General features: G+C 41.6%; 1 protein-coding gene across 3 annotated transcripts in view; it reads left to right on the top strand.

Moving 5' to 3' along the window:
• The window catches only part of adamts3 (ADAM metallopeptidase with thrombospondin type 1 motif, 3), a 144,460-nt gene that overhangs the window by 99,183 nt on the left and 20,954 nt on the right, over positions 1 to 24,323 (top strand). For 2 of the 3 annotated variants that reach the window (XM_085367580.1, XM_085367579.1), the window contains exons 10-17: positions 468 to 600; positions 7,548 to 7,661; positions 8,039 to 8,184; positions 9,510 to 9,685; positions 11,485 to 11,618; positions 12,378 to 12,501; positions 16,590 to 16,670; positions 22,615 to 22,778. In XM_085367580.1, coding sequence (XP_085223706.1) covers positions 468 to 600; positions 7,548 to 7,661; positions 8,039 to 8,184; positions 9,510 to 9,685; positions 11,485 to 11,618; positions 12,378 to 12,501; positions 16,590 to 16,670; positions 22,615 to 22,778 — 1,072 coding nt within the window. Of the gene's footprint in view, positions 1 to 467; positions 601 to 7,547; positions 7,662 to 8,038; positions 8,185 to 9,509; positions 9,686 to 11,484; positions 11,619 to 12,377; positions 12,502 to 15,723; positions 15,781 to 16,035; positions 16,120 to 16,589; positions 16,671 to 22,614; positions 22,779 to 24,323 lie in introns of all 3 variants that reach the window. The other variant, XM_085367578.1, reaches the window with a different exon arrangement.

Genomic DNA, 24,323 nt, shown 5'->3' with positions numbered 1-24,323 from the left:
GCTGCAGGGCCTTTAAATTCAATCACCCATTAAGCAGTAACTCCCACAGTGAACAAACAGAATGAAGTCAAAACTATGAAACTAATTAACAAATGAAAACAACACTTCCGGTTATGCTAAAACATCAACGTAACAGAGACTTGAGTTATATGGATCATTTGTTGGACTGATGGTTTTATCTGCAGAGGGCTGATGATTGCAGGGAAAAGCTGCAGTGAGGGGGTTTGATGCCTTTGCTCTGCTGGGTGGTTTGGGTTCACTTAGAGTGAATTAATTCATGACAGCAAATAAGTAAAAATTATGCGACGGCTTGTGGCCACATCTAGGAGAGGGTGTGGCCTCAGGCTTTCCAGGTACAGATGCCCTTTCAAATAAAGATCTCTAGTTTGTGTCAATAAACCTTTTTGGCCCTGTGAACTTTGTTTGGCTTGTTCAGAGTGAAAACATGAACCTTCATGTCCTCACAGCACGTATGATTGTCTCCTGGATGACCCCTTCAAACATGACTGGCCGGAGATTCCTGAACTTCCTGGCATCAACTACTCGATGGATGAGCAGTGTCGATTTGACTTCGGGGTCGGCTACAAGATCTGCACTTCTGTGAGTAAAAGATGAAAAAATATGTAATCAATAGCAGAAACCAGCTAAAACATATCCTATGGAAACTGTTGAAGAAGTTAGTTCTTTAGACTCTTGGGATGAGCGAGCAGGGACTTTCAGTGAGGTTTCTGCAGAAAGCTGTGCTGATCACAGCCTCCAGAGGAAACTGACTTTGAAATCTCAGACGATCAGAAACCGTCTGCAGGTTATCGAGCGCTTCAAACAGAAGCCTGCTCGTTTAACCTCAATCACACCTGTGATTCCCCAGACCTCTGCAGATGGCAGGGTGATCACCGTTGTCCCTGTTTACCGTCATCTGTTTCCAGCAGGTCAGAGATGCTCAAATAACAGATAAAAATGAGCTTTTCCAGTTGTTAATTTTGTGAATACTGCGCTAATAAAAATGCAGATATGCTCAGTATGAGCTGTTGAATCTTAAGCTTTGAGTGTTTGCAAGATTTTGTTTTATTTATTTTTTTACTTACAACAAAAGTGAATTTTAAAAAGTCAGAAATGCAGCAGCCTGATGAGAGGCAGACGTAATGATGTTGATCATGTGTCGCAGAAAGTGTCACGCTGTACTCAAAAAAGCTTTAAACTTGCAGAAGACGACTTATTATTTTGGGAGCTGTAGGAACAGAATGAGAGTCTGAGGATTGGGCGTCTGGCTACGATCGTCGATCGATGTCTGGGGTCCTGACTTTACACTGAGGTTGGCATTTCTTTGAAAGCATTTCGAAAGTCAACAGAGTCCCGGTGATGCAGTCCTATTATCGCTGAAGGCTGCATTGTTTGATTTCAGCTTAAAAAGGAGGCCCGGCTGCTCTGTCTGAGGTTTAATAGGTTGTAGCTGACAGTTTTCGATGCCCTTTGTTCTCTACAAAGATCAATTTTTGGTTCTTATTTTCTGCTTTGTAATTATTTGTTCATTTCACGAGATGATACACTGCTAAGAGGAGACGCTGTATGCCGTTTTAAAATTTCCTTCCTCTTCATCATCTTATTAAAAAATTCATCAGATGATCACTTCTGCTGTTTATGAAAGTCTGCAGCTACACGCAGCGCTACAGAGCACTTCAGCAGTTTTCATTTCATTATTTCGAGTTTCCAGCCCGAGCTCTGTCTGTGTGTGTGTGTGCGTGTGTGTGTGCGTGTGCGTGTGTGTGTGTGTGTGTGTGTGTCTAGAATACATGCCGAGATCTCTGCTCAGCAAACTGAACATTTCCTCTCCAGCGACATGGTTTGTGACTAGATGTGCACCTAATGCAGCATTTGGTGACTGTAGAGCAAAAGATTCCCTGTAGATGTGAGACCACGGCCACAGCTAAGTGTTTAAATACTGAACTTACTGAGTGTAACTTCCTGTTTGCTCTAAGTACAAAATGTAAACTGCTTGATTCAGGTTTGCCATTAATGTCTGTGCTCTGCTTCAAATCTAATAAAAGGCCTGTTAAAGTGCTTAGATGAAATTAATCTAAACCGACATTTACATCATGGAGTTTTAATTTATTACAGTGCTCGCGGTTTTACAGACAGCAGGGATGTGCCCACCGAGAGCAGGTTGCTCATATACCGAGACTGCTTCCTTTGTAGTCATGCTAATCTAATCTAATGCTCATCTAAATGATAAAAAACAGCTAAAAATGTATTTAAAACACTTAAAAACATCACCGGCTATTTAAATTTGACACAACTCGTTTCACATTACCTAGAAGAGAGAGACCTCGCTCTGAGAGCACAGTGTCTTCGGCTCGTGTTCAGGTTGATATGACCTGTAGTCGCTTTTTTGTGTAAAAGTAATAAATGAGAAAGATTTTCTTCTCACAGAAGAAATAATAAAGACGTAAGAAATAAATAAAAGAAATAATGGTTTTCTTCAAAGGCACCTTTTCCATATTTTGTCATATACTTGCAGTTCAAATGATGCACACTCATATTAAAAATAGTTTCAAACAGTGAGCTCAGCATATGTGCAAATAGCCACCATGAGACAAAAGGACTGATTGCTCTAAATGCTTTTTTTCTTCTGTTGGATCTCTGTGACGTCATAGAGAAGCGATGGTCATCTCAGGAGTGTTGTACCAGTCCTGTTGTACTGCTAATTAAATATGATATTTCATCAGGAGGCAGCTTCAGCTTCTGTGAGCGCGTCACTTTCACCCAGTTACTGTTGCCCTGTTGTTTATGAGGGGCAGCCAATCAGAGGACTTTAAAGAAAGGCTCGTTTTCAAAAGCTGCTCTAGTATTATCCAATAATAAAACACTGTGAGCCAAGTAGTAACTTTTTTTTGCACCTCATGTTCCAGAATTATTTCCAGTGTCAGCTTGGTGTAAGATCAAGCAAACATTTCTGCTTCATCTACACTGAGAAGTAAACTTTTTCCACTTTAAAGTTTCCTGTGTTGTGTTTTAGTGCTGACGTAGGACAATTGTCTAATTTAAGTACGACTGTGCAATGACAGCAAAGACTCAAGTTCAACCTAACAAAAGTCTACGCTGTTACCTACGAGATGTTTACAGCCTGCAGCTGTTAAAAAAGCAGAAGAAATCCAGAAGTGAAGAGATTCAAGACACGCTCTGTTGATCAGCCTCTTTAAAACCTCCGTTGGTTCAGGTTTGTTTGCTATGATGTTAACTCTTCCACAAAAGCTGGATGCTAGCACAGATGATTGTTTTAGCATCGCAAATGAGCAAATCACAAATTAGGCGTGTCATTGCCCAGCTGAGCAGATTACAGCTGTTACTGCTTACTGGGCCATTCTGAAGTACTGTTTAGATCAAGTGGCCGGTTTAATTCCTGCATGCTTATCTACATCTATTAAGGCCACGTTAGCTTTACACCCACATTTCTGGGTCACAGGATTTGCCTGTAGGTGGACCTGACCTGCATTTTGCCCCAGTTTTGCCTTTTTAACCGAACATCAGAGAGGTTCGGCCAGCGAAGGCAGGCTGCTCTGTTGGGTCTCAAAAACAATAATTTTTACAAAGAAGGGCTGAACAATATGGAGATTAAAAAAAAAAAGATTTATCAAGGTAATACTACATGCACCCCATATACATGTATACACCATGTTTTCTATGCTTTTGATGCTTCTCCTTTTTAGTTTTAGCTTTTTTCCATCAAACAAAAGCATCAGGAAAGCTGTAAAAGAAAAACATGAAGTGGTAGAGTTACCCTGAGTTTGCTTTAGCCTGAGAGTTTGATTTATAGATGTCTTACTCTGCCTGTGCTCGCAGTGCAGACAGATAAATGTCTAACAGACAACAACACAGTCCTTTAGAGACAGCTGATTATCGACCTGTCAGACCAAAAACAGTCCCGCAGTTTATGGCTGTCGCGCTCACCGTTGCTGTAATTTAACTTCCACAAAGAATCGGACAGAAAGTTAGTGAAGCTGTTAGATGTTAGAATAATAGAATCCCAAATGAACTTTAAAATAAAAGACACAACTTCTTGTGTGTCTTCCTTACTCTGACCAGGAACAAAAGACATGTGATGAGCGACCTTACTAACAAAACCAAAAGGAATCAGGCCTGAAGAAGTCAATGTACTGTCAAAATGTCATCCTGATGTGGAATGGAAGAAGGAATAAGAGCGAGATGGCAACATGGAGGTGTTATTTTTGCTCCTTTGTGCAGAATAATACCCGAGCGCTTTCAAAGAATTTATGATGTTTTTCTGTCTCCTGATGATTGCCTCATAAAGGAGGGAAAGGCAGTTCAGTTGGAGGCTGATAATGTTACATAAGGTTGCAAGAAAAAGCTAAATTATTGCCTCGGTTTTGTTTAAAAATCCATCTCTGTCCAGGTTAAACTGTTTGCCCACTAATTCTGCTGTTTCATAGAAATGCTCCTCTGCATCAGGTCACGACTGCAGAGAATATCTGGCTTCCATTTACCTGCCCGGTCGTTGTTCTTGAATGCAGATGATTAAAAACAGAAAATCAGATAATTCAGAGATGGTTTTCTGAGACTCGTTAAACTACTCACAAAGGGAACAGGCTGCAAATGGAAACAAAAAAAAAGCATCCAAAAACCGTGTTTTTGCAAACAGATTCTGAATATTGATTAAATGCATAAATGATTAGCAAGTGATGAAAATACACGAGCTGCTTGAACAGGATCCAAACACCAGAGGTGTGGACTCGAGTCAGACTCGAGTCATTAATTTTATGACTTTAGACTTGACTTGAAAAAATGTTCTAAGACTTGTGACTTGACTTGGACTTTTACACCAATGACTTGGGACTTGAATTGGACTTGAACCGGTTTACTTGAAAAGACTTGATATTTTACCCCAAATATAAAATTTAACATGCGTATTATATAGAGATTGAAAATGTAACGTCATTCACGGGTAGAACCGCAAAGGATTCTGGGAACTCGTGGCAAGCGGTACTAGCGCACGCAGGCTTTCAATTAAAATCAGTTATACAGCGATAAAAAGAAACACAAAAATGTCAAGAAGCTGTTGTATTATTAACTGCAATAGCCGGTCGCATGACAGCCACGGGAAGCCGACGGGTAAAGAGATCGGTTGTTATCGGATTACGTCGTTGAAGAGAAATTGTTCAAGCCATGTTTCCGAAGTAACAAAGAGGCGACGGATGGCCTGGATTGCAGCCATTCAAAGATCAAATATAACGTCCCAGAACACTCCAGCTCACAGGTTAGTCTGCTCCAAGCATTTACACGAAGGTCAGTCTGCTGTTGTAGTTAATGCGTCATTTTCATAACATAATTGGTGATATAGGTTACAAGCAAGTCTGGCGCTGAACAGAAATTGTCGCGCTATGCTCCTTTATTTATTGTGCATAAATAGTGAATTGTCCTGACACAATATTGCGTTTCGCCTCTGTTATTATGGTACATTGACAAAAACATATACTTTTATTCACAGGATAAAACAGTTGTTTTGTATCACTAATTGTCCAGTACGATTACAGCATACAATATTATTGTCACTGCTACATTTCTGTGATGCTACCAGAAATTATTTCCACTACTAATTAATTACCGTTGAGCTCAAAGGTTATATTAATAAACGGTTAACGAATGTGTATTTATGAAGACGATTTGTGAGACTGGTAAACTTATGATACGTACGATGGTCTTTCGTTCTACACGGTGCATTTCAAGGTCCTGCACCCATCCGTCGGTAAACTGTACCTGGGCTTGTTGCAGTGACCGGAAGTTACTAAACTTCATGAGTGTATGCACTCACTCCAAGAACCATATGATTATAAATATGCATATAAATATGCTACGATGAGATAGCTGACTTCATCTAACTAGCAAATGTTGTCCAGGCTACGTTGGTGATGCAGTTTTTTTTTTTAAATGATATTTTAAAAAAAAATATCATTTATTTATGTATGATATTTTTGTCATGCGATTTTAAAGCTGGTCCTACAAGCGCATCCAAGAATAACATGCAGCTTATCTCAGAACTGTCGGTGAAAATTATTCTTGGAGCTAGGTTTAATTGAGCTGCATTTTAAAGAGGTGCAATTTCACAATTTGTGTATATTTTCTAAGTTCACTATTTTGTCATGTGTTGAGAAAAACACAGATTTTAAAATTACATGGTCTAATATTTACATTTAGCATATAACTGCAACATTATTTTTTTCGTTTTTTTTTTTTAAGACTCGAAAGGACTTGAAATTCAAAATTTCAGACTTGTGACTTTACTTGGACTTTTACACCAGTGACTTGAGACTCGACTCTGACTTGCCTGACATTACTTGAGACTTGACTTGAGACTTGAGGATAAAGACTTGAGACTTACTTGAGACTTGCAAAACAATGACTTGGTCCCACCTCTGCCAAACACCCCGAGTATACAAATCATAAGCAGACTGTCTAAGCCCCACTGGGGCTGCTGCACTGCACAAGTTAAAAAGATTTTTGTTTGTTGTTTAGAGAAAGAAGTCCCTCCAGGTAATTGTGTTTATGCTGCTGCAAACAAAGCACCGGCAACAGAGATGTGGCCGCAGCAGACATGTTCAGAAAGGCTTATTAACCTCTGCAGATGTCCCAGTTTTATCAGTGGTGCTCTCAAGTACTGCTAACGAGGCGGACGGGGGAACTAGTTCCCAATCCAGGTGAACTTAATAAGAAGATAGCTTCACACAGACATTAATGTCGTACCAGTAACTGCTTTGGATGAGGGCAAGACAGTGGAAACCAGTTTCTTTTAGAAGCAACAGATGATGACACAAACATGGTGAAAAATAACGAGCGTGTTAATATTTGGGAGATACCTGTTAGCACGTAGCACACATTATAAACTGTGTATTGTCTGGAGATCAACAGCCAAAAACAACCAAAAGCTTCTTGCGTCACACATTTATCTGCAGACGTGAAGGAAGCTGTTTGACTGTCAGACACTCACAGATGTACCAGTGACGTCTGCTCTTGAACTGTCGCACAGTCTCTTGTCATTGAGATGTTTTGGGCAGCTTAACTGTCGCTTTTTAAGTTATCTCGAATTAATCTGATTGTCTGCTTAGATCCCTCAGAAATGTTCGACCACCTTACGTGACGAGGAACTTAATAAAAAGCCGTTATCAAAGAAGCCCACTCAGCCCTCTCTGGTAGATAAAGAGAAGTGAGAACGACAAATACCTACATACAGTTTTAGAGTGTCTCCCTCTTTTATCAGACAACTTTCATCGTTACTTTTGTGCTGTGGGTGATTATGTTCATTTCTTTTGCACCTTAGTTTATCAAGGACTCTTGGATATTGGATATAACACAAATTCTTGTCTTATATGAAAAGAAAGTCTGACAGATACTCATTCCTTTGCTATTTTTAAGTGACCATATTCTGCTCACTCAGTTAGGCAACACAATGAGCAGCTGAGTTATCCTGCAGCTATATTTTTACCTATAGTGTGCCATGTTTTCAGTTGCCTTAACGTTTTTTGCTGTCTGTGTTCCAGTTTCGCACATTTGACCCGTGTAAACAGCTGTGGTGCAGCCACCCAGACAACCCCTACTTCTGTAAAACCAAGAAAGGGCCACCTCTCGATGGGACCGAGTGTGCACCTGGAAAAGTGAGTTTGTCTATTAGACCTACATACAATAAATCATGACCAACACTATAAGGGCACCACCAGGAAAAAAGCCGGTGGATGGTGGAGATGGTTCGTGCAGTGCTCAGATGTTGTTGTCGCAGCTTCTAGCTGGACTCCACATTATCACGCACTATTTTTCAGTGTGCATGGTAATCCAGTAGCATTAGGAGGATTACTGCAACATTTAAAATATCTCTGATGACGTCATCACTTCACAGGACGAGCAACTGTGGTAACCACGGAAATCTTGACATTCCTGCCCACATCCTTCTGGCTAAAAAGTTTAGCATTTAGACAGGAGACCTTCTCTGCTGGCTTACTCTCCCCGTCTCTCTTTGCCTTCTCATCTCATGTAGTGGTGCTACAAAGGTCACTGCATGTGGAAAAACCCTAATCAGGTCAAGCAAGATGGTGCCTGGGGCTCCTGGAGCAAATATGGTTCCTGCTCACGCTCCTGTGGAACTGGAGTTCGATTACGGACCCGTCAGTGCGCCAACCCTGCGTAAGTGGACAAGCATTGATTAGATTCAGGGCGGCATCAAGAATAATAGAAATAGTAAAGTATTTGAACAATGACGTGACTTTTGTCCTGGCTGCCTCCTCCCTGAGCCACCTTCTGCTGGAGGTTTCTTCCTGTTAAAAAGGAGTTTTTCCTTCCCACTGTCACCAAGTACTTACTCAAGGGGGGAGGGTTTCCTCTACACTACTGTAGGTTCTTTACCTTACATATCAAGCACCTTGAGGTGACTGCTGGTGTGATTTGGTGCTATATAAATAAAATTGAACTTTCATAATCTTCCCATTTAAATCACCGCTGTAGACACTTAATTACTTTTTATTAAACGCCTGAATTAAAGGTAAAGTCTTCATTTCAGTTATATCCTGATTCTTTGATTTAGAATCCACTGTGGTGGGGTACACAGAGGAAATTATCCACAGAAAAGTGTCATTGTTCAAATATGATGAATGATTATCATACTTGAATAATAATGGATTAAAAGAGACGGTTTTACTTGACCGTGGAATATTGTGCTTCGTACTGTCTTAATGATCACTTTCCAATGACACAAACTAACACTGATAACTTTTGTGACAGACCTCCAGTATTTGTGAGTCATGTGAGTCTTTAAGTAGCTTCCTAAACCCGAAGGAATGCTCCTCTGGAGAAAGTCACCTGTTCTCTTTTTGGCCGGTAAATGAAAGTCTGTATAAGGACAGGAAACAGGGATGCACTGGTTTAGTCCTGAGGCAACCAAAAATCTGCCTGCCAGCTGGTGTAAAGCTCATTAATTTATATATATGCTGTTTTTCAGGGCTGCCAGATATGAAAGCAGCTTACAGCAGCGTTCTCCTGTCTCTTCGTAGGTTTTAGTCAAAGGAAGTCAAAGCATTGTGAAAATGACTTTATATAAAGTTTAACACTAAGCGATCAGTTACCAGACTCTATGTTCAGCCTCATATTGCTGTGTAGAACTTCAAGTTTGGAAAACCTTTTGTGTAAAATCATCCGTGTTATTCGTACGGCTTCTCCTTCTTAAATCCTTTTCAAAGGCAAGTATTTGTCATTTCAACAAAACTCAGGAGGCTTGATTTAAATAATCAACTCCCATTAAATGAATAACTGTAATGTAAATAGTATTACTGCCCTGAAATGACGCTCCACCTGCAAACCAGCCGTAACAGCTGAGAATCATTTTTAGCCAAATGTGCGGGTGGATTTTACACAACAAAAGCCGTGGAGGAGGATTTGTTTCCACTTTTCAAAGTTTATAAGAAGTCTTCGCTGTCTGATCGGCGCCTCTGATGTTCATCCATTTCGTTGCCCAGCCCATCGAACGGCGGCCAGGACTGCCCAGGAGTAAACTACGAGTACCAGTTGTGCAACGCAGATGACTGTCCCAGGCACTTTGAAGATTTCAGAGCTCAGCAGTGCCAGCTCCGCAACTCCCACTTTGAATTCCAAAATGCCAAACACCACTGGCTGCCCTACGAGCATCCTGATGGTAAGCCAGAAAAATGTCAACAGATTGTTTTGCTCAGGCCTGAGGCTGCTTTGCTGCTTCTTTTATGCCCCAAAAAGAACAATGAAAGCAGACGAGGGCAGGAGATCCGAACTCAGACACAGCTGAAAAAAACATATAGCGAAGACAGGAACGCAGCCAGCCCGTCACCACGCTGGCCACACTCCTTTGTGCAAAGGCAATGTTTGTGTTGTGTCCTCTGTCATATTTTTCTTTTGTATTCTCTCCGTTCTGCTTTTTCCCGTCCGTGTTTAGTCTTCCATCCCTCTGCTGGGATGAACAATTTAAACCCGTTCAACCTTCAAGCTTTCCCTCTTTGCAAACGTAATGGATCACCTGTGCAATTACAAAACTCTGGGCAGGGGTTTGGAAAGTCAGTCATGTAGAAAATAAGTAGGAAGCACACTGAGAAACTGCAGGAAGGTGAGAAATTAAAATCCGATCACGGCCTTCAGTGGAAGGCAGAGAGCTTTTTATGATGTCTGCGGTGCGGTTTGACTGTTGGGTGCTGATGTTTTCATGCATGTTCTTGTTATTTATGTTCAGATTTTGTCTGAACAGGTTTTTCTGGTGGTTTTTGTTCATTTTAAAAACACATTTTTAAAAAGAACAGAATGAAAAAAACCAATATTGACAGATTTTTAAAATATGAATTAATAGTTTAAAAAAAGATCAGTTGCAACATATTTTTGCAGATGTATATTCTTTTTTTTGGAAGTGCAATAGTTTTGCATTTGAGACGAGAACTAATCACCACACTGCAGATAACCAGCCTGCCTTTGACTAAATGAAAGGACAGAAGCATTCAGAGGTTTTCTGTCATTTTTTACATACGATCCAGTTTTTTCGGAGCCTTCAGGTTGTTTTGTTTTCCTTTTTGTTATTTTTCTCATAAAGAGACTGCTCATCATGTAAATGTGCCAGAATCAGTCACAAAAGGCCAATTTTTTTGGCAGTCAGAGGAAGTTGATGGCTCATCCAAACATTGAAAGAAAATCTTCATAAAAAAGCAGCTGAGCACAGCTAAAAGCCCCAAAATGCAGAGAAGGAAAGAAAACATGAACACATACGAACGACTGCTAATACGATGCTTTTAAGACATAACTCAGCGGTATCAGATTCCTCATGTCTGCATGCATATTAATACAGGTATTATTCACACACTACTTTACAGTCCAGTTTAGAAAATGTTCATTTTGTTTAATGAAGTCGTTGAGCACAGAGGCCTGAATCTGTGAAATCTGGTTAAAATGTAACAGTGAGGTTGTAAATGTAACTTTACCTGATATTTAGACTTTTTATTATTGATTATAATGAGATTGTAATGAGGTAGACGGGGTGTTGATGAGTGTTAATATGTCCTAAAATTCAAGGCGGTCATTGTAATCACTGCAACACAAACAATAAATAATAAACTGGTAACAGTTTGCAAAGCAGGAAAATCAGAAATACACGTAGAATATGCATATTTTGCAATTTTGTTACCACACCAGCATTTTTTGGCTCATGCAGTCTATTAGCATTATCAAAATTCAGCGATCCAAGCTTTTCCCAACTCCACTGACTTTTCTTAACCGTTTAGCAGGGCTAGAGCCTATCCCAGACTTCACGGGAAGCAGGAAGCTCGACGCACCCTGAGCATCCTTTGACCACTCAAAAAAAAACAACCCACAATAGATTGATGGGTGTTTTTTTTTTCTCTGTCTAAGGAACTTTTAGATAGTTTCAAAACCACTTGGCTTCAGTTTGTTATGCTAATCTAAGAATTCATCGTCTTGCAGCAAACAGGAGATGCCACTTGTATTGCCAGTCCAAGGAGACAGAAGATGTGGCGTACATGAAGGTGCTGGTGCATGATGGGACACGATGTTCTTACAAGGACGCCTACAGCATCTGCGTGCGTGGAGAGTGTGTGGTAAGGGTGTATTCAAACTACATCAAACTACGTTTCTACGAGCTGTGTGTGCTCGTCAGCCACGTTAGCAGCTGCAGACTGCTGGACTACTTAAGCTTTGCACAAATTCATTTAATTACACAGAGTTAATGGAAGTAAACCAGCATCGGGTTCACTGTGATTGAATCCACAGTGTGTACTCACTGCTGTGAAGGAAGAAGGTGGCTTCATTATGATGTTTATATCCAGTACTGCTAATTTGTTCTGAGATGTTATTTAAAGAAGAGTCTGTTTTTCTGTTTGAAGGCATTTTTCAGTGGAGTTTGGGCCTTTTTCACTCTGTTTTCAGCTCAGTTGACAGTTGTGAGAGCAGCATGGCAAATTATAAGCAAACAGTTTCCTCTGTTTATTACTGAATATCTTGAAGATGATGATGAGCTCCATGGACAAAGTTTTTTTTTGGCTCACGGTCAAAACTTGACACCTTTTAGCAAAGAATAAAAATCTAACGAGGAATAGGAAGAAATTCCCTCGATGTGTCTAATCATCCAGGTGAGGTCATGATTTTAAATGCTGACCTGACTCGTCTTCCACCCCCAACAGCAGTCAGCTAACATCAGCTCGTGTCCAGTTGGCGCTGATAAACCAACAGCTAATGAATCTGTTACGTGACATTTGCCGGGTCCGCTTAGCATCAGACACGCTGTGATGGTAACGCTTCGTGCCCTCGGCCAAAAAGCAGTCGGGGTTCATCTGTGTTGTTGTTTTCTTGGTCTCCAGAAAGTTGGCTGTGACAGAGAAATTGGCTCTAGCAAGGTTGAGGACAGATGTGGGGTTTGCGGTGGAGACAATTCTCACTGCCGCACCGTCAAAGGAACCTTCACCCGCACGCCGAAGAAAGCTGGTAAGAGCTCGGAGCTAACACACATCATCTTAAACAGGATCATTGTTCGTTTGTTGTTGTGTTTTATTTACTGTCGTCACATGAATGATTTATTTAACTGCGTTTTTCTTAACTGCCTGATCATTCATGCAGATAGTCACTTTTATTTAAAACATTAAGTTATAAATGATAAACTCAAATCTTCATTTGGTGTATTCTTTACTAAAGTCTCCACAAACATGCTGGGGACAAATATAGAATGCAGATGGTCATTAACATCTCAGTATTTTTGCTGTATTTTCATGGTCTTCTCACAAGCAGAGTAGAGACTTTCCCCCATTATAGCACCGGGGTTTGATAACGCTGCTGTTTTCTGTATTGTCACATTCAACACCAGAAACCCATTAGTTCATGCTTTAGTTCTGTCAGACTTTCCTCACCTGTCCTCATCCTGCATGTGGCGTTCAGCCCAATTACAACCCCCTGTTTACTTTTTTCTACAATTTCTTTAAAAATCTATAAAAACTGTAGTTTTTACACAGAAACAGAAATAAGTTGGTGCACTTTAGCATGTTTAAAATCAGCTTCAAATGTTGAAATGTTGCATGTTGGCACTATTCTCACATCTGTTAAAGCAGAAGAATTCAATTCTATTCAGTTTTATTCATACAGCGCCAAATCACAACAACAGTCGCCTCAAGGCGCTTTATATTGTAAGGTCGACCCTCCAATAAACACGGATCCCCACAGGGGACATGGGAGAAAAAAAAATTAAGACGGACTTTTGCGAGATCTCGCAAAAGTTTTAGCCGCATTCTTCGGAGGCCGTCAGCTCGAAGCCGACCGGGAGGTCGAGGCACGATGTGCCGGGAAAGCGGTGTTCCTCCCAGCTGTAGTAGGTCTCGACCTCCCGTTAGCTTCGAGCTAGTGGGTGTCAGATCTCCGAAAATGTCGGAGCACTTTTGCAAATATGTGATGTCTTGTAAACCGAGCAGGTATCTGACGTTTACACAACTACATTCACGCCTCAAAATATCTTAAAAGTGTATTTTGTGACCCAGAAAGAGTAATATTACAACTAAGTAGCTGCCGCCATTGTTGGAATTCAACTTTTGCGAGATCTCGCAAAAGTCCGTCTTAATATTTTTTTCTCCCATGTCCCCTGCGGGGCTCCGTAAATAATACATACAGAAAAACCCAACAATCATATGAGCAAGAACTTTGGCGACAGTGGGAAGGAAAAACTCCCTTTTAACAGGAAGAAACCTGCAGCAGAACCAGGCTCAGGGAGGGGCGGGGCCATCTGCCGCCACCGGCACAAGAAGGCTCAAGATTTTTGGGAGATTCTTGAGAGATGTTGTCACCTTAACATGACCTAAGGTTATATTAATGTGAGCTGCTAGCTTTACTAGCTTCTTATGTAAACAATCAGCAATCCATTTGTAAGTGAGTCATCACTAAGCTTTGTGCCATTACCTCTGCCCAGCAGGTCACATGACTTCATGGAATCCCAGTACATGACTGTCGTTCAAGAGCAATCTGAGCTGCTCGCTTCTAAGATGAGAAAAGTACTGTTTCACTTGACTTCCTGTGTAATGTGACACCTTCTGAAATCCTCACTTTATTTTCATGATAACTGAACATAAATAACCTCAGTCTGCATAAGTGTATACACTGTGGGTTAAATGTGAGCAGTAAATGCTGTATACTAGAGCGTACTGTCAGCATGAAATGTGGGCTTTGAAAGGTCTCAGCTTGAGTCTTCTCTGGCCTTGTAACTGTTATGAGAGCATGCACTCCTTTAACTACTGATTTAATAAGCAAAGTGGCAAACGCTTTAAAATAGATCTTGATTAGTCAACCGGATACAGCCCATTATCAGCATGCCACACTTGGTTATCCCATTTTAGTTTCTAGTGTCTCTATTTACCCTTTTTAGAATATTGTTTAAAAAACACATTTAATATCTGAAGCCCAGTTAACCCAAAAACATGCAGAGCACTTTGTGGCAAACGGATAAAGAGCCTGTCGCAGAGCGAGGAAACATTTTCGATGTTCCACTTTTCAGACTTGTGTGGTAAGCCACTGAAATGCAGCCGGACTCAAATGAGGAATCTGACCACTTATAATTTCCTGTAGTCAGTAATCGATACGGGATAGTGCGAGAGCTGGTAGCTGACTCTGCTGTGCAGCCATACAGCTGAAAAATGCTGCAAATACTCCTCCTCAGCCAAAAATTGATTTGTTCTATTTGCAGGAGGTGGATGTAAACAGAAACCAGGGTGTTTGAAAGGGATTTTATCCAGATAACAATCACCTCACGCTGGCAGTAATGACAGTAATGAAGTGTTTCCACAAACACAACAAATTCTGATGTAAGCAGATTTTGATGTGGCAGTGAAATCTGAACTTGTCTGGGATCAAATATATCGATGCCAGTGCTTGTTATTTTTACTCAGTGTCATCAAAATCACTGGCTTTATCAATATTTGGATACATATTGATATAAACTATGATGTTGATGCTTTTTATTTGCTTAGTCATTGGACACAGCTACAAAGTTTATATGAGTGCACAAAGGTCATCTACGTAACGGCAAAGAGAAGAGGAGATGGGTAGAAACTGTATTTGCATTTATGCAGTTTCAGTAAAACAGCCCTGTTGGAACACATGAAAAAAACAGCATAAAGATGAGAGGTTTCCATAAAAGAAAGAAAATTCAAGTGTGGTTGAAAGAATTAATTTTGCATTGCACTTTTCAGGATTTTATTCATTTATTTTCTACCGTGAATATAATGCAGATTTACATTAATGGTGGTATATTGGTGTAATGGTGTAATTATGACCACCTTCTGCTGTATCTTTGTCATTTTTCCTTGCAGCCAATAAAAGGCTCTACAGGGCCGGAGTGACACGCCGCTGCTTCAGCCGTCACTCTGAACAGTCCGGCTCTTATGAATTAAAAGAGAAATAATCATGTCCTTCTGCATGTTAATAATGTGCTTTCATTTTTGAATACATTTGTAAATTCACCGACAGCCATTTAACCAAACCACCAAAATCCACCCTTGTTTTCGGCTCCATCAGTCATGGATCATATTTCATTGGATTTCACTGAAGTGCGAGTCTCGATGTGATGGCTTCATCAAATCGTTTAAGGATGAACTTTAATGTAACTGTGATCATTCGTCTTTGTTTCCTCACATCTCTCTCTCCCAGTTAACCACTCACCTTTTTTAACAGGGAAACAGTTAAGCAAGAGAGCCCAAAAAGAAACCGCTGTGTCCGAAAACACTATATGCAAGTATCCAGTGTTACTGAATCCCTCCGCGCCTCCTTTGCTAGTATTTCCTGCCCAGCTTGTAGTACAGATGGATGCTTAACACTGTAGAGATCCAGAGACTCGACATAAGCTGCTGTTTCTTCTGTTCCCTGTTACTAAGTGTCTTTATAGAGCTGACTTAGCTTTTGTAGATGTCACAGGCTTGCTATTAGACAGTGAAAACGAGAGGAGGGGACATGTGATACTGACTAATGATTTATTTCATTCCAAAGGGAAGACGAGAGGCGCCTTTTCTTTGCCCAAAGGAGCTCGAAATGTGTTTGTAAATGAAACAGAGGACTCTCGAAATGTACTTGGTGAGTCACGGTGGGTTTGTAGGAGGCAGACATCCCTGACAGACAACTTTGCTGGTCTGTAGTTTGAAAAGCTTTTTACCTCCTTCCTTATTGAAACACGGCCGAAGGCTCTCTTCATATACATCCTGTTTGCACAGAGCCGGTGTGAGCAGAAATAAAGGACGATGGGCTTCCTTTCAGAGACTTTCTCATTTGATAACCAAATAGACACGAGTAAACCTTCAGGGCCTGTTTCAATAGAACCTTTTTACATTGAGGAGGAAAGCCAACCAAGCATTTTCTTCCTTCTTTAACTTCTTCAAACATCCTTGTAGAGCAAAGTGAACAAAATGTCTGGAACATGCGGGATGTCAGCCTCAGCAAACCGAACAGACTATCCTTGTATCTGCTTAATGTACCGTTTCTGTCTTATCTTTCCTAACCCCCCCCGTCCTGCTTCTGCTGCTGCTGATGCTGCAAACTTGGCAAAGGTTACCTTAAGATGTTTCTCATTCCTCCTGGAGCTAGACATGTGATCATCCAAGAACATGAGGCCTCCCCTCACATTCTTGGTAAGTGTGATTTTCAGAGATGAACACATGTATGAAATCTTAAAAAGCTCTTTGCCATCCTCCTCATGTCTCCTCAGAAGACCGATGGGAAGATTCTGTGAAATCATAGATTTTGCATAATTCATTTCTTGTCACCTCCCAAGTTGAGGAAAATGAATCTTCTCATTTGCATTCATTATTAATCGTCTGCTAGATGAGCGTGCTCTTTCTTTTCTGCAAAATAGGACTAGTTTTTCTTTATTTAGTTGAATTTCCAATAACAACCAAGGACATGTAGAATTAATCAGCCATATTCAGGAATGAATCATAAAGACGTGGCTTGTTATAGGATAAGTTTATTCATAAATGGTTAAAATAACCTCCACAGATGGGATTATGTAGTTACTCTTAGTGCAAGCTAAATAAAATTAATACCTGAATTCAATTTAAAGGTCATGCCCTTGTGCACCTTTGGACTGCTTCCTGCGCTGCTGCTATTTTTAGAAGTTCTGTGTGTCTGTGATTTCATCCTGGAGCTCAAACCTGAGCAAAGTCAAACATCAACTTCTGTCCCCCCAACTCTGATGTCAAGAACAACCCAACAACACAAAAGCAGAAGTAAGGTGAAGAGTCCGTCAGGAGTGCGACCAGCAGCAAACACAGAAACAGGATCAGTGTAGTCGCTGGTTTGATTCCCTCCAACTTTGTCCTCTTAAGAAAATAACATTTAGAAAATTTCACAAAGAACAAAAAAAGAGAAATGTTTGTCCCACTGGAGGAGGCCCTTTGTGTATTCTAGACACACACATGTGAGTGATAAGAATCTGACAAGCTGGCAGTTTGCTGATAACAGCAACTTTAATGAAAACAGTGAAGAACTTTATGATTACATGTCAGATTATACTCTTTAATCCTCGTGCAACACGCGTCTGTCAGTCGAATGATCACATAATGTGTCAACTTTTTCTGATGGAGTAGATGGATCCATCCTTGGTTTTTGTCTTTGTATTGAAAGGTCAATTTACTGTAAGTGAAAAAAGCACGATTTCTGCCTTTAAAATGCCAGTTAGTCAAGTCGCATGTTGGGTCTGGTAGAACAGTTACTGATAGTGATGACTAAAGGATCCTGTTTCTGAGTCAGACTGAGTTTATGTGCAGCTAGAAGACAGTAAATATGCCAAAAAGGAAAACGACCTCAAAGTGGTTAAAAAGGCTCCAAATGTCAGTATTTGTAACTCAAGTACAAGCAGACTGACAGTGGAGGAAGTCAACTGATCTCAAACTAACATAAAAATATTAAGAGTTAAACTCTTAAAAAAAAATAAAGAAAAAAACTGAAAGTAGAGAATAAACATGAAAGTTCATAAAACATCGTAAAAGCAGAAACAATATTTTCCTCTTTTCAAAAGGAGCAAAAACCACCTGCTCAGTAAAAAGAGTGGGAGGAGGAGACGATGATCTATTTAGTGTCTGCCAGGTGATACAGGTCAGCATCGCTCTATTTCCTCAAAGAGCTCTTTGAGGTTAATATTTACACTGACAATTATTTAACAGAATCCTGTGAAACCTGTAAAAGAAGATGAATGCAAGCACAAAACCACCAAAACAAGCAGCAACAACACTTCTGTGTGGAATGAAAAGGTGATGGAAATTATAGAAATAATTTGTGCGTCTTTAAAAAGAGCCTGGCTGATATTTGTAGTATTTTAGTATTTATTTATTTATTGTCATTGTCAAGAACAATGAAATTGCGTTTGGGGCTTCCATACAACCCAAAAAAAAGAAGAAAATAATAAATACCCCTTAAAACCCAAGTGTACATATTTAACCCAGTGTGACTCCAATGCAATAAGACAATCCTTAGCAATAATGTTCGTAGAAATTCAGACAAAGACCTGAGAAACATGACAAAATACAACAATGCAACCCGTTCAATATTATTGTACTGTGAGATATGATATCAGATATGATAGTTATCTATTTAAGAAAGGGGGGGGGGGGGGGGCAGGAGGGGGAAGAGAATAAAGATATGATGCACCAATGCAGACCAGTTCATTGCTATTAAGAAGTTGGATATGGTTATTGTCCGTGAGAGGGGGGCAGAGAGTTCAGGAGCCTCACAGCCTGTGGATACAGGCTGTTGGCCAGTCTGGATGTTCTGGCCTGTATAGACCTGTACCTTCTCCCTGAGGGCAGCAGATGGAAAAGGTGGCGCGCAGGGTGATGTTGGTCCCGCAGGATACTGTGCACCCTCCTCAGACAGCGAGTGGGGAAGATATTACTGATCTCTGGCAGACTTGTTCCAATAATTCTGCCAGCTTCTTTCACCACCCACTGGAGTGCTTGCTGATCGGCCTTGGTGCAGCTGGGGAACCACACTAGAAATCCATACGTCAGAACGCTGCTGATGGCACAGTTGTAGAAGTTCAACATCAGCGATCTGGGAATGTGTGCGCTCCGCAGTCTCCTCAGGTAGTAGAGGCGCTGTTGGGCCTTCCGTACAACTGAGGTGATATGGTTGCCCCAGGACAGGTCCTCGGTCACAGTTACCCCCAAGAATTTAAAACTGCTCACCCTCTCCACCGCCTCACTGCCAATGAAGAGAGGCAGATGGTTGTTATGACCCCTCTTCCGGAAATCTACAATGATCTCCTTGGTCTTTTTGGTGTTTAAGACCAAGTTATTGTCGTGGCACCATGACTCTAGTTGTTGCACCTCTGTCCTATAGTTTGTCTCATCATTGTTGGATATAAGTCCGAGCACTGTAGTGTCATCTGCAAACTTAACAATGAGATTGGACGCGCAGGAGGAAATACAGTCATGGGTGAAGAGAGTGTATAGCAGAGGGCTCAGAACACACCCCTGAGGGGCACCGGTGTTGACCACAAGGGTGGAAGAGGTGTTCTTACCCACTCTGACACTCTGTCTACGGTTAGTGAGGAAGTCCACAATCCAGTTGCACAGAGAGGAGTTAAGTCCCAGTTGGTGGAGTTTGGGACGGAGTTTGTATGGCCGGATGGTATTAAAAGCCGAGCTGTAGTCTACAAAGAGGAGCCATGCATAGGTGTTCCTGTGTTCCAAGTGCTTCAGTAATGTGTGCAGCACTGTGGCGATCGCATCCTCGGTTGACCGGTTCTCCCTGTATGCAAACTGGTGCGAGTCCAGGGATGGTGGAAAAGCAGCTCTGATGTGTTTAATGACCAGTCTCTCCAGGCATTTGGCGGGAATGGGGGTGAGTGCCACAGGTCTGAAATCGTTCAGACATGTGACATTTGACTGTTTTGGGATGGGAACGATGGTTGCTGCTTTGAAACAGGATGGTACCAGTGAACAGGACAACGAGGTGTTATATATAGAGGTGAAGACGTCCGCCAGGTCCGCAGCACAGTCTTTTAGCACCCGGCCCAGCACTCCATCCGGCCCGGCCGCCTTCCTGGTGTTAATGCTCCGGAACACACGCCTCAGCTCATGAGTGCTCAGGACCGGAGCAGGGTCGGTTGAGGGGAGAGGGGACAGGACAGGGTCGGTGTTCTCCCTGTCAAAACGGGCATAAAAGAGATTTAGATCCTCAGCCAGAGTAGAACTGTCGGCTGAGGGTGATGGTGTTCTTCTTTTGTAGTCCGTGATAGCCCTGATGCCCTCCCAGACCTGCCTTGGGTTTGTGTTGTTCTCAAACCTGGCCTCGATACGCCTCCTGTGCTGCTGCTTGGCAGTCTTGATGCCTCTTCTCAGGTTGGCCCTGGCAGCACTGTATGCCTCCTGGTCCCCGGATTTGAAAGCGTTGTTCCTTGTTCGAATAAGTTGTTGAACTCCGTGTGTCATCCAGGGTGGATTATTAGGGAACACACGGAATCGTTTCCAAGTTGTTACATTGTCCACACAGAAACAGATGTAGTCCAAGACAGTGGAGGTGTAACTGTCCAATGCGACACGATTGTCAGTGTCCTGCACCTTGAATACATCCCAGTCTGTGCAGTGGAAACAGTCCTGAAGCATCGGAATAGCATCCTGCGGCCATGTTCTCACGGTTTTGGTTGTAATCCCAGTGCTCTTGATCTTTTGTGTGTATATTGGGTGTAGCAGAAGGGAGAGATGGTCTGACAGACCCAGGTGGGGATAAGCCTGGGCTCTGTACGCATTCGCCATGTTGGTGTACACCTGGTCCAACGTTCTATCTCCTCTGGTAGCACACTTCACATTACGGTGGAAATTGTGAAGTACAGATTTCAGGTCCGCGTGGTTAAAATCCCCAGCCGCAATAAAGACACTGTCCGGGTGTGCTACCAGGCTGTTATTGATGCTGCTGCTCAATTGTGCTAACGCTAGCTTAGCATTAGCATCTGGTGGAATGTAAACAGCGCAGATGTAAACGGCAGAAAATTCCCGAGGGAGATAGAATGGACGGCACTTTAACACCAACAGTTCTACCTCTGTACTGCACTGCATTGTACAGCTTGTTTCCAAAAATATTAAAATGTACACAAAATTAGACTAGAAGCAAACAAAAGCTCTTTGCTTAGCACAGAACGAAGCTGTTTGACACCGACGCTACTAAAGGGCCCTAAATAGACATAGAAGATACGCTAAAACACTCAGTCTAAAAGCTAGTATAATATTACTGTTACCATCTAAGGAAGTACTATGGTGTGCATGTTTAATTCAGTCTGTCCAACGCTGCAAAATTGGCTGAAATCTCAGTGACTTTTGAAACAGCTCACTGTTCATACGGCACCTCGATGCACAAGGTTCAGCAGCGGGGTAGTAGTCCAGTCAAAATGCAGCCTGATTGCAAGCGCGTTTTATCCTACTGAATGGAACAAGTAAGAAAAATGAAATAACTCCATTAAAAATGGACTCTGTGTTATTAGAGTTATTGAACGGTGTCTCGTAGAGCCTACAGTTGTGTTAGATGTGAGGCTCTGAGAAGTTTGTGCACCTCTCTACCAAACAAAAGAATCAGTGGTTTAAATTAAGGTTATGAAGCAAGACAGTGTACTTAAGGATGGAAGGAGAAGATGATGAGTCTGAAGATCCGGGGTCAACCATCCAAAGCAAAGGACAGTGGACAGGAGAGATGAAGAAGAGAGTGCAGGCAGGCTGGACCGGGTGAAGAGATGCTGCTGAGACCCACCATGACGGCACTGAGAAAAAACAGGTGGCTGAGCTGGAGATGCTCGGACAGAACAGGATTATAAATATCAGGGGGAAGGTTCACACTGAAGACGATGCTGCAGAGCCAGAGGAAGACCACAGAAAGAGGTTCAAGGATGCAGCGAAGGAGGCTGCAGGATGTTGGAGATGCAGCCGAAACAAGATGATATGATCCAAATTAGCGATTTCACATACTTACTTTAAATTTCTGTGAACTTTTTCATTTGCCTGCTGGTATAAACCACTAATAGTAGTGTTTTTAAATTAATTATTGGATGTTTGACAATAATGGTGCACTTCAAACAAAATAGCACAGCTGAAACCAGCAGGAACTACTTTCCCTGTTTTAATAGGATGCAGAGCTGATGAGTGGTTGGAGACTGCATCGTTAAAAACTGTTGTAAAGCAGACGGGTGCTGCAGTGGATCATCTTAAATGCTTTTTAAAAGCATAAAGTAAAACTTGAGCAGCAGAAAGAAAGAAATGATCTGCAACATCCTTTTAGCATCTTTTACTTGTGTTGCATTTTTCCCACTCGATGCATTTAAATGCATTTATATGTATTTAAAGCATCTGATTAACATGCCAGTTTTCATTTTTGTCCTCACAAGTTTTATTAAACTATGAGTTTGGCAGTTTGTTTTGCACAGAATGAGGAATAGTTCAGACATGCTTTTGTTCAGGCACGGTCTTTTTCCGAGTGACTGCTCTGAGAGTGCATTTTCTTTCGCTGTGAATAATTCTGATCTTTGTCATCTAGAAAGTAAAGCTATTTCAAGTTTGTCAGCAGCTTATAACAAGTGACTGATTACAGCAATCAAGAACCAGGCGACGGGGCATTACATCCTCAACGGTAAAGGAGAGGAGGTCAAGTCCAGAAGCTTCATCGACTTGGGCGTTGAATGGCATTACATCATCGAGGGCGACGTAGAGACGCTGCAGACCGATGGCCCTCTGCACGACCCCGTGGTGGTGCTGGTAATAACACTTCCTTATCTATCGCACTCATATATGAATTCATTCAGAAGGCTATTTACTTGATAATGAGCGTTAAAACAGTTCATCCCTCCTGCCCGAGTCTCCCAAAATCCATTTTATCACTTATTTTCTACGGCTATCTGTTAGATTTTAATTATTGAAAATCATTAGTGTTATTTAAATGCACCATATGAGAATGTCTCCAAAGGAAGAGGCTTATCCCTAAGATAAAATACTACTTGAGATAAATTTGAACGAGTCAGTCCCTTCAGTTGTTTTAGACACATTTGCATTTGCTGGGAAGATTTTAATACATGTACATCAGGGCTGCCCAATCCCAGTCCTCGAGAGCTACTATCCTGCAGCTTTTAGATGCATCCCTACTCCAACACAGCTGAATCAAATGAATGGCTTGTTATCAGGCCTTTGCCAAACACGATGGCATGCTGAAGAGGTAATCAAACCATTTGATTCAGCTGTGTTGGAGTAGGGATGCATCTAAAAGCTGCAGGACGGTAGCTCTCGAGGACCGGGATTGGGCACCCCTGATGTACAGTATTAAGCTGCTCCCTTCTTTTATCGCTGCGCCTCTCTGTGAGCACGAGGGAAAACAGACGCAGTGAAACTGAGATCAGAGCGTAGAGACATCGGCATGACCGTGAAAAACAACAAGACCTAGCAGAGGCTGTCATGGTGCACCAAAACGAAACGAGTTAACGTTGTTTTGGTCCCCAGAGTTACATTTAAATGACTTTTTACAGTAACTTTGGACCTTCCAGTGTTACCGTAATGTTACCTGATCAGAAATATAAGTTAACAGGAGTTTTGTGCGATCAAACACTCCACTGTGACTCCTACCAGTATGTACCAACCACATACTGGTTGCATCACCTCCACCAGCCAGCTCATCTATTTATCCTAGACTGATAGCTTTAGCTGAACTCAGTGCTAGCTATCGCCATTTTGGGGCACCAGCAGATGCACTCGGTTTCACCAAACACAGTTTGCAGTTCACTCTGCTGTCGAGCTGACACTAGCACAGAGCTATCTGCCAAGAAACACAAGAACAACAGAAAATAATGCATTAGGTTGTTTGTTTGTTGTTGCTGTTGTAATTTTTGCATTACTCAAATGCAAAAATGACACTTTTGTTTGCAAAGTAGTCTGAGTACTACTACTTTAGTGAAGTAGCAACTGTATTTTGCAGCTCCTAACCTCAACAGGTGCAATGACACTAAAGAGGGCTTTAAAAGAGGACCGTTATTATTCAGGTTTAGACAGTTTAGAAAATCGTGGGTACAGTATGAGTAGAGCTCTCATGTAAATCATTTAAAACCAGCGGCAAAATCTTCCAATCAAAACCAAAACTAACAGGCAGCTGATTCACAGCACATATTTGTGGTCATATGATCGTTTTCCTTGGAGCAGCTCTCTGGACTTGTGGATTTCTCCTGCTGAGCAGTGAGTGAGTTACTGTAAGGTGCATCAATCAAACCTGGTAGAGATCAAAGAAAACGTGAACTTGACTAAATCTGCCAGTGAAGG

Source organism: Diplotaxodon limnothrissa, linkage group LG12 (assembly GCF_057381915.1).
Source record: "Diplotaxodon limnothrissa isolate DT_005_m linkage group LG12, D_limnothrissa_male_GT1.1, whole genome shotgun sequence".
NCBI lineage: Eukaryota > Metazoa > Chordata > Actinopteri > Cichliformes > Cichlidae > Diplotaxodon > Diplotaxodon limnothrissa.
Note: the sequence above shows the minus strand (reverse complement) of the source record. Positions and strands in the feature narration are given on the sequence as shown.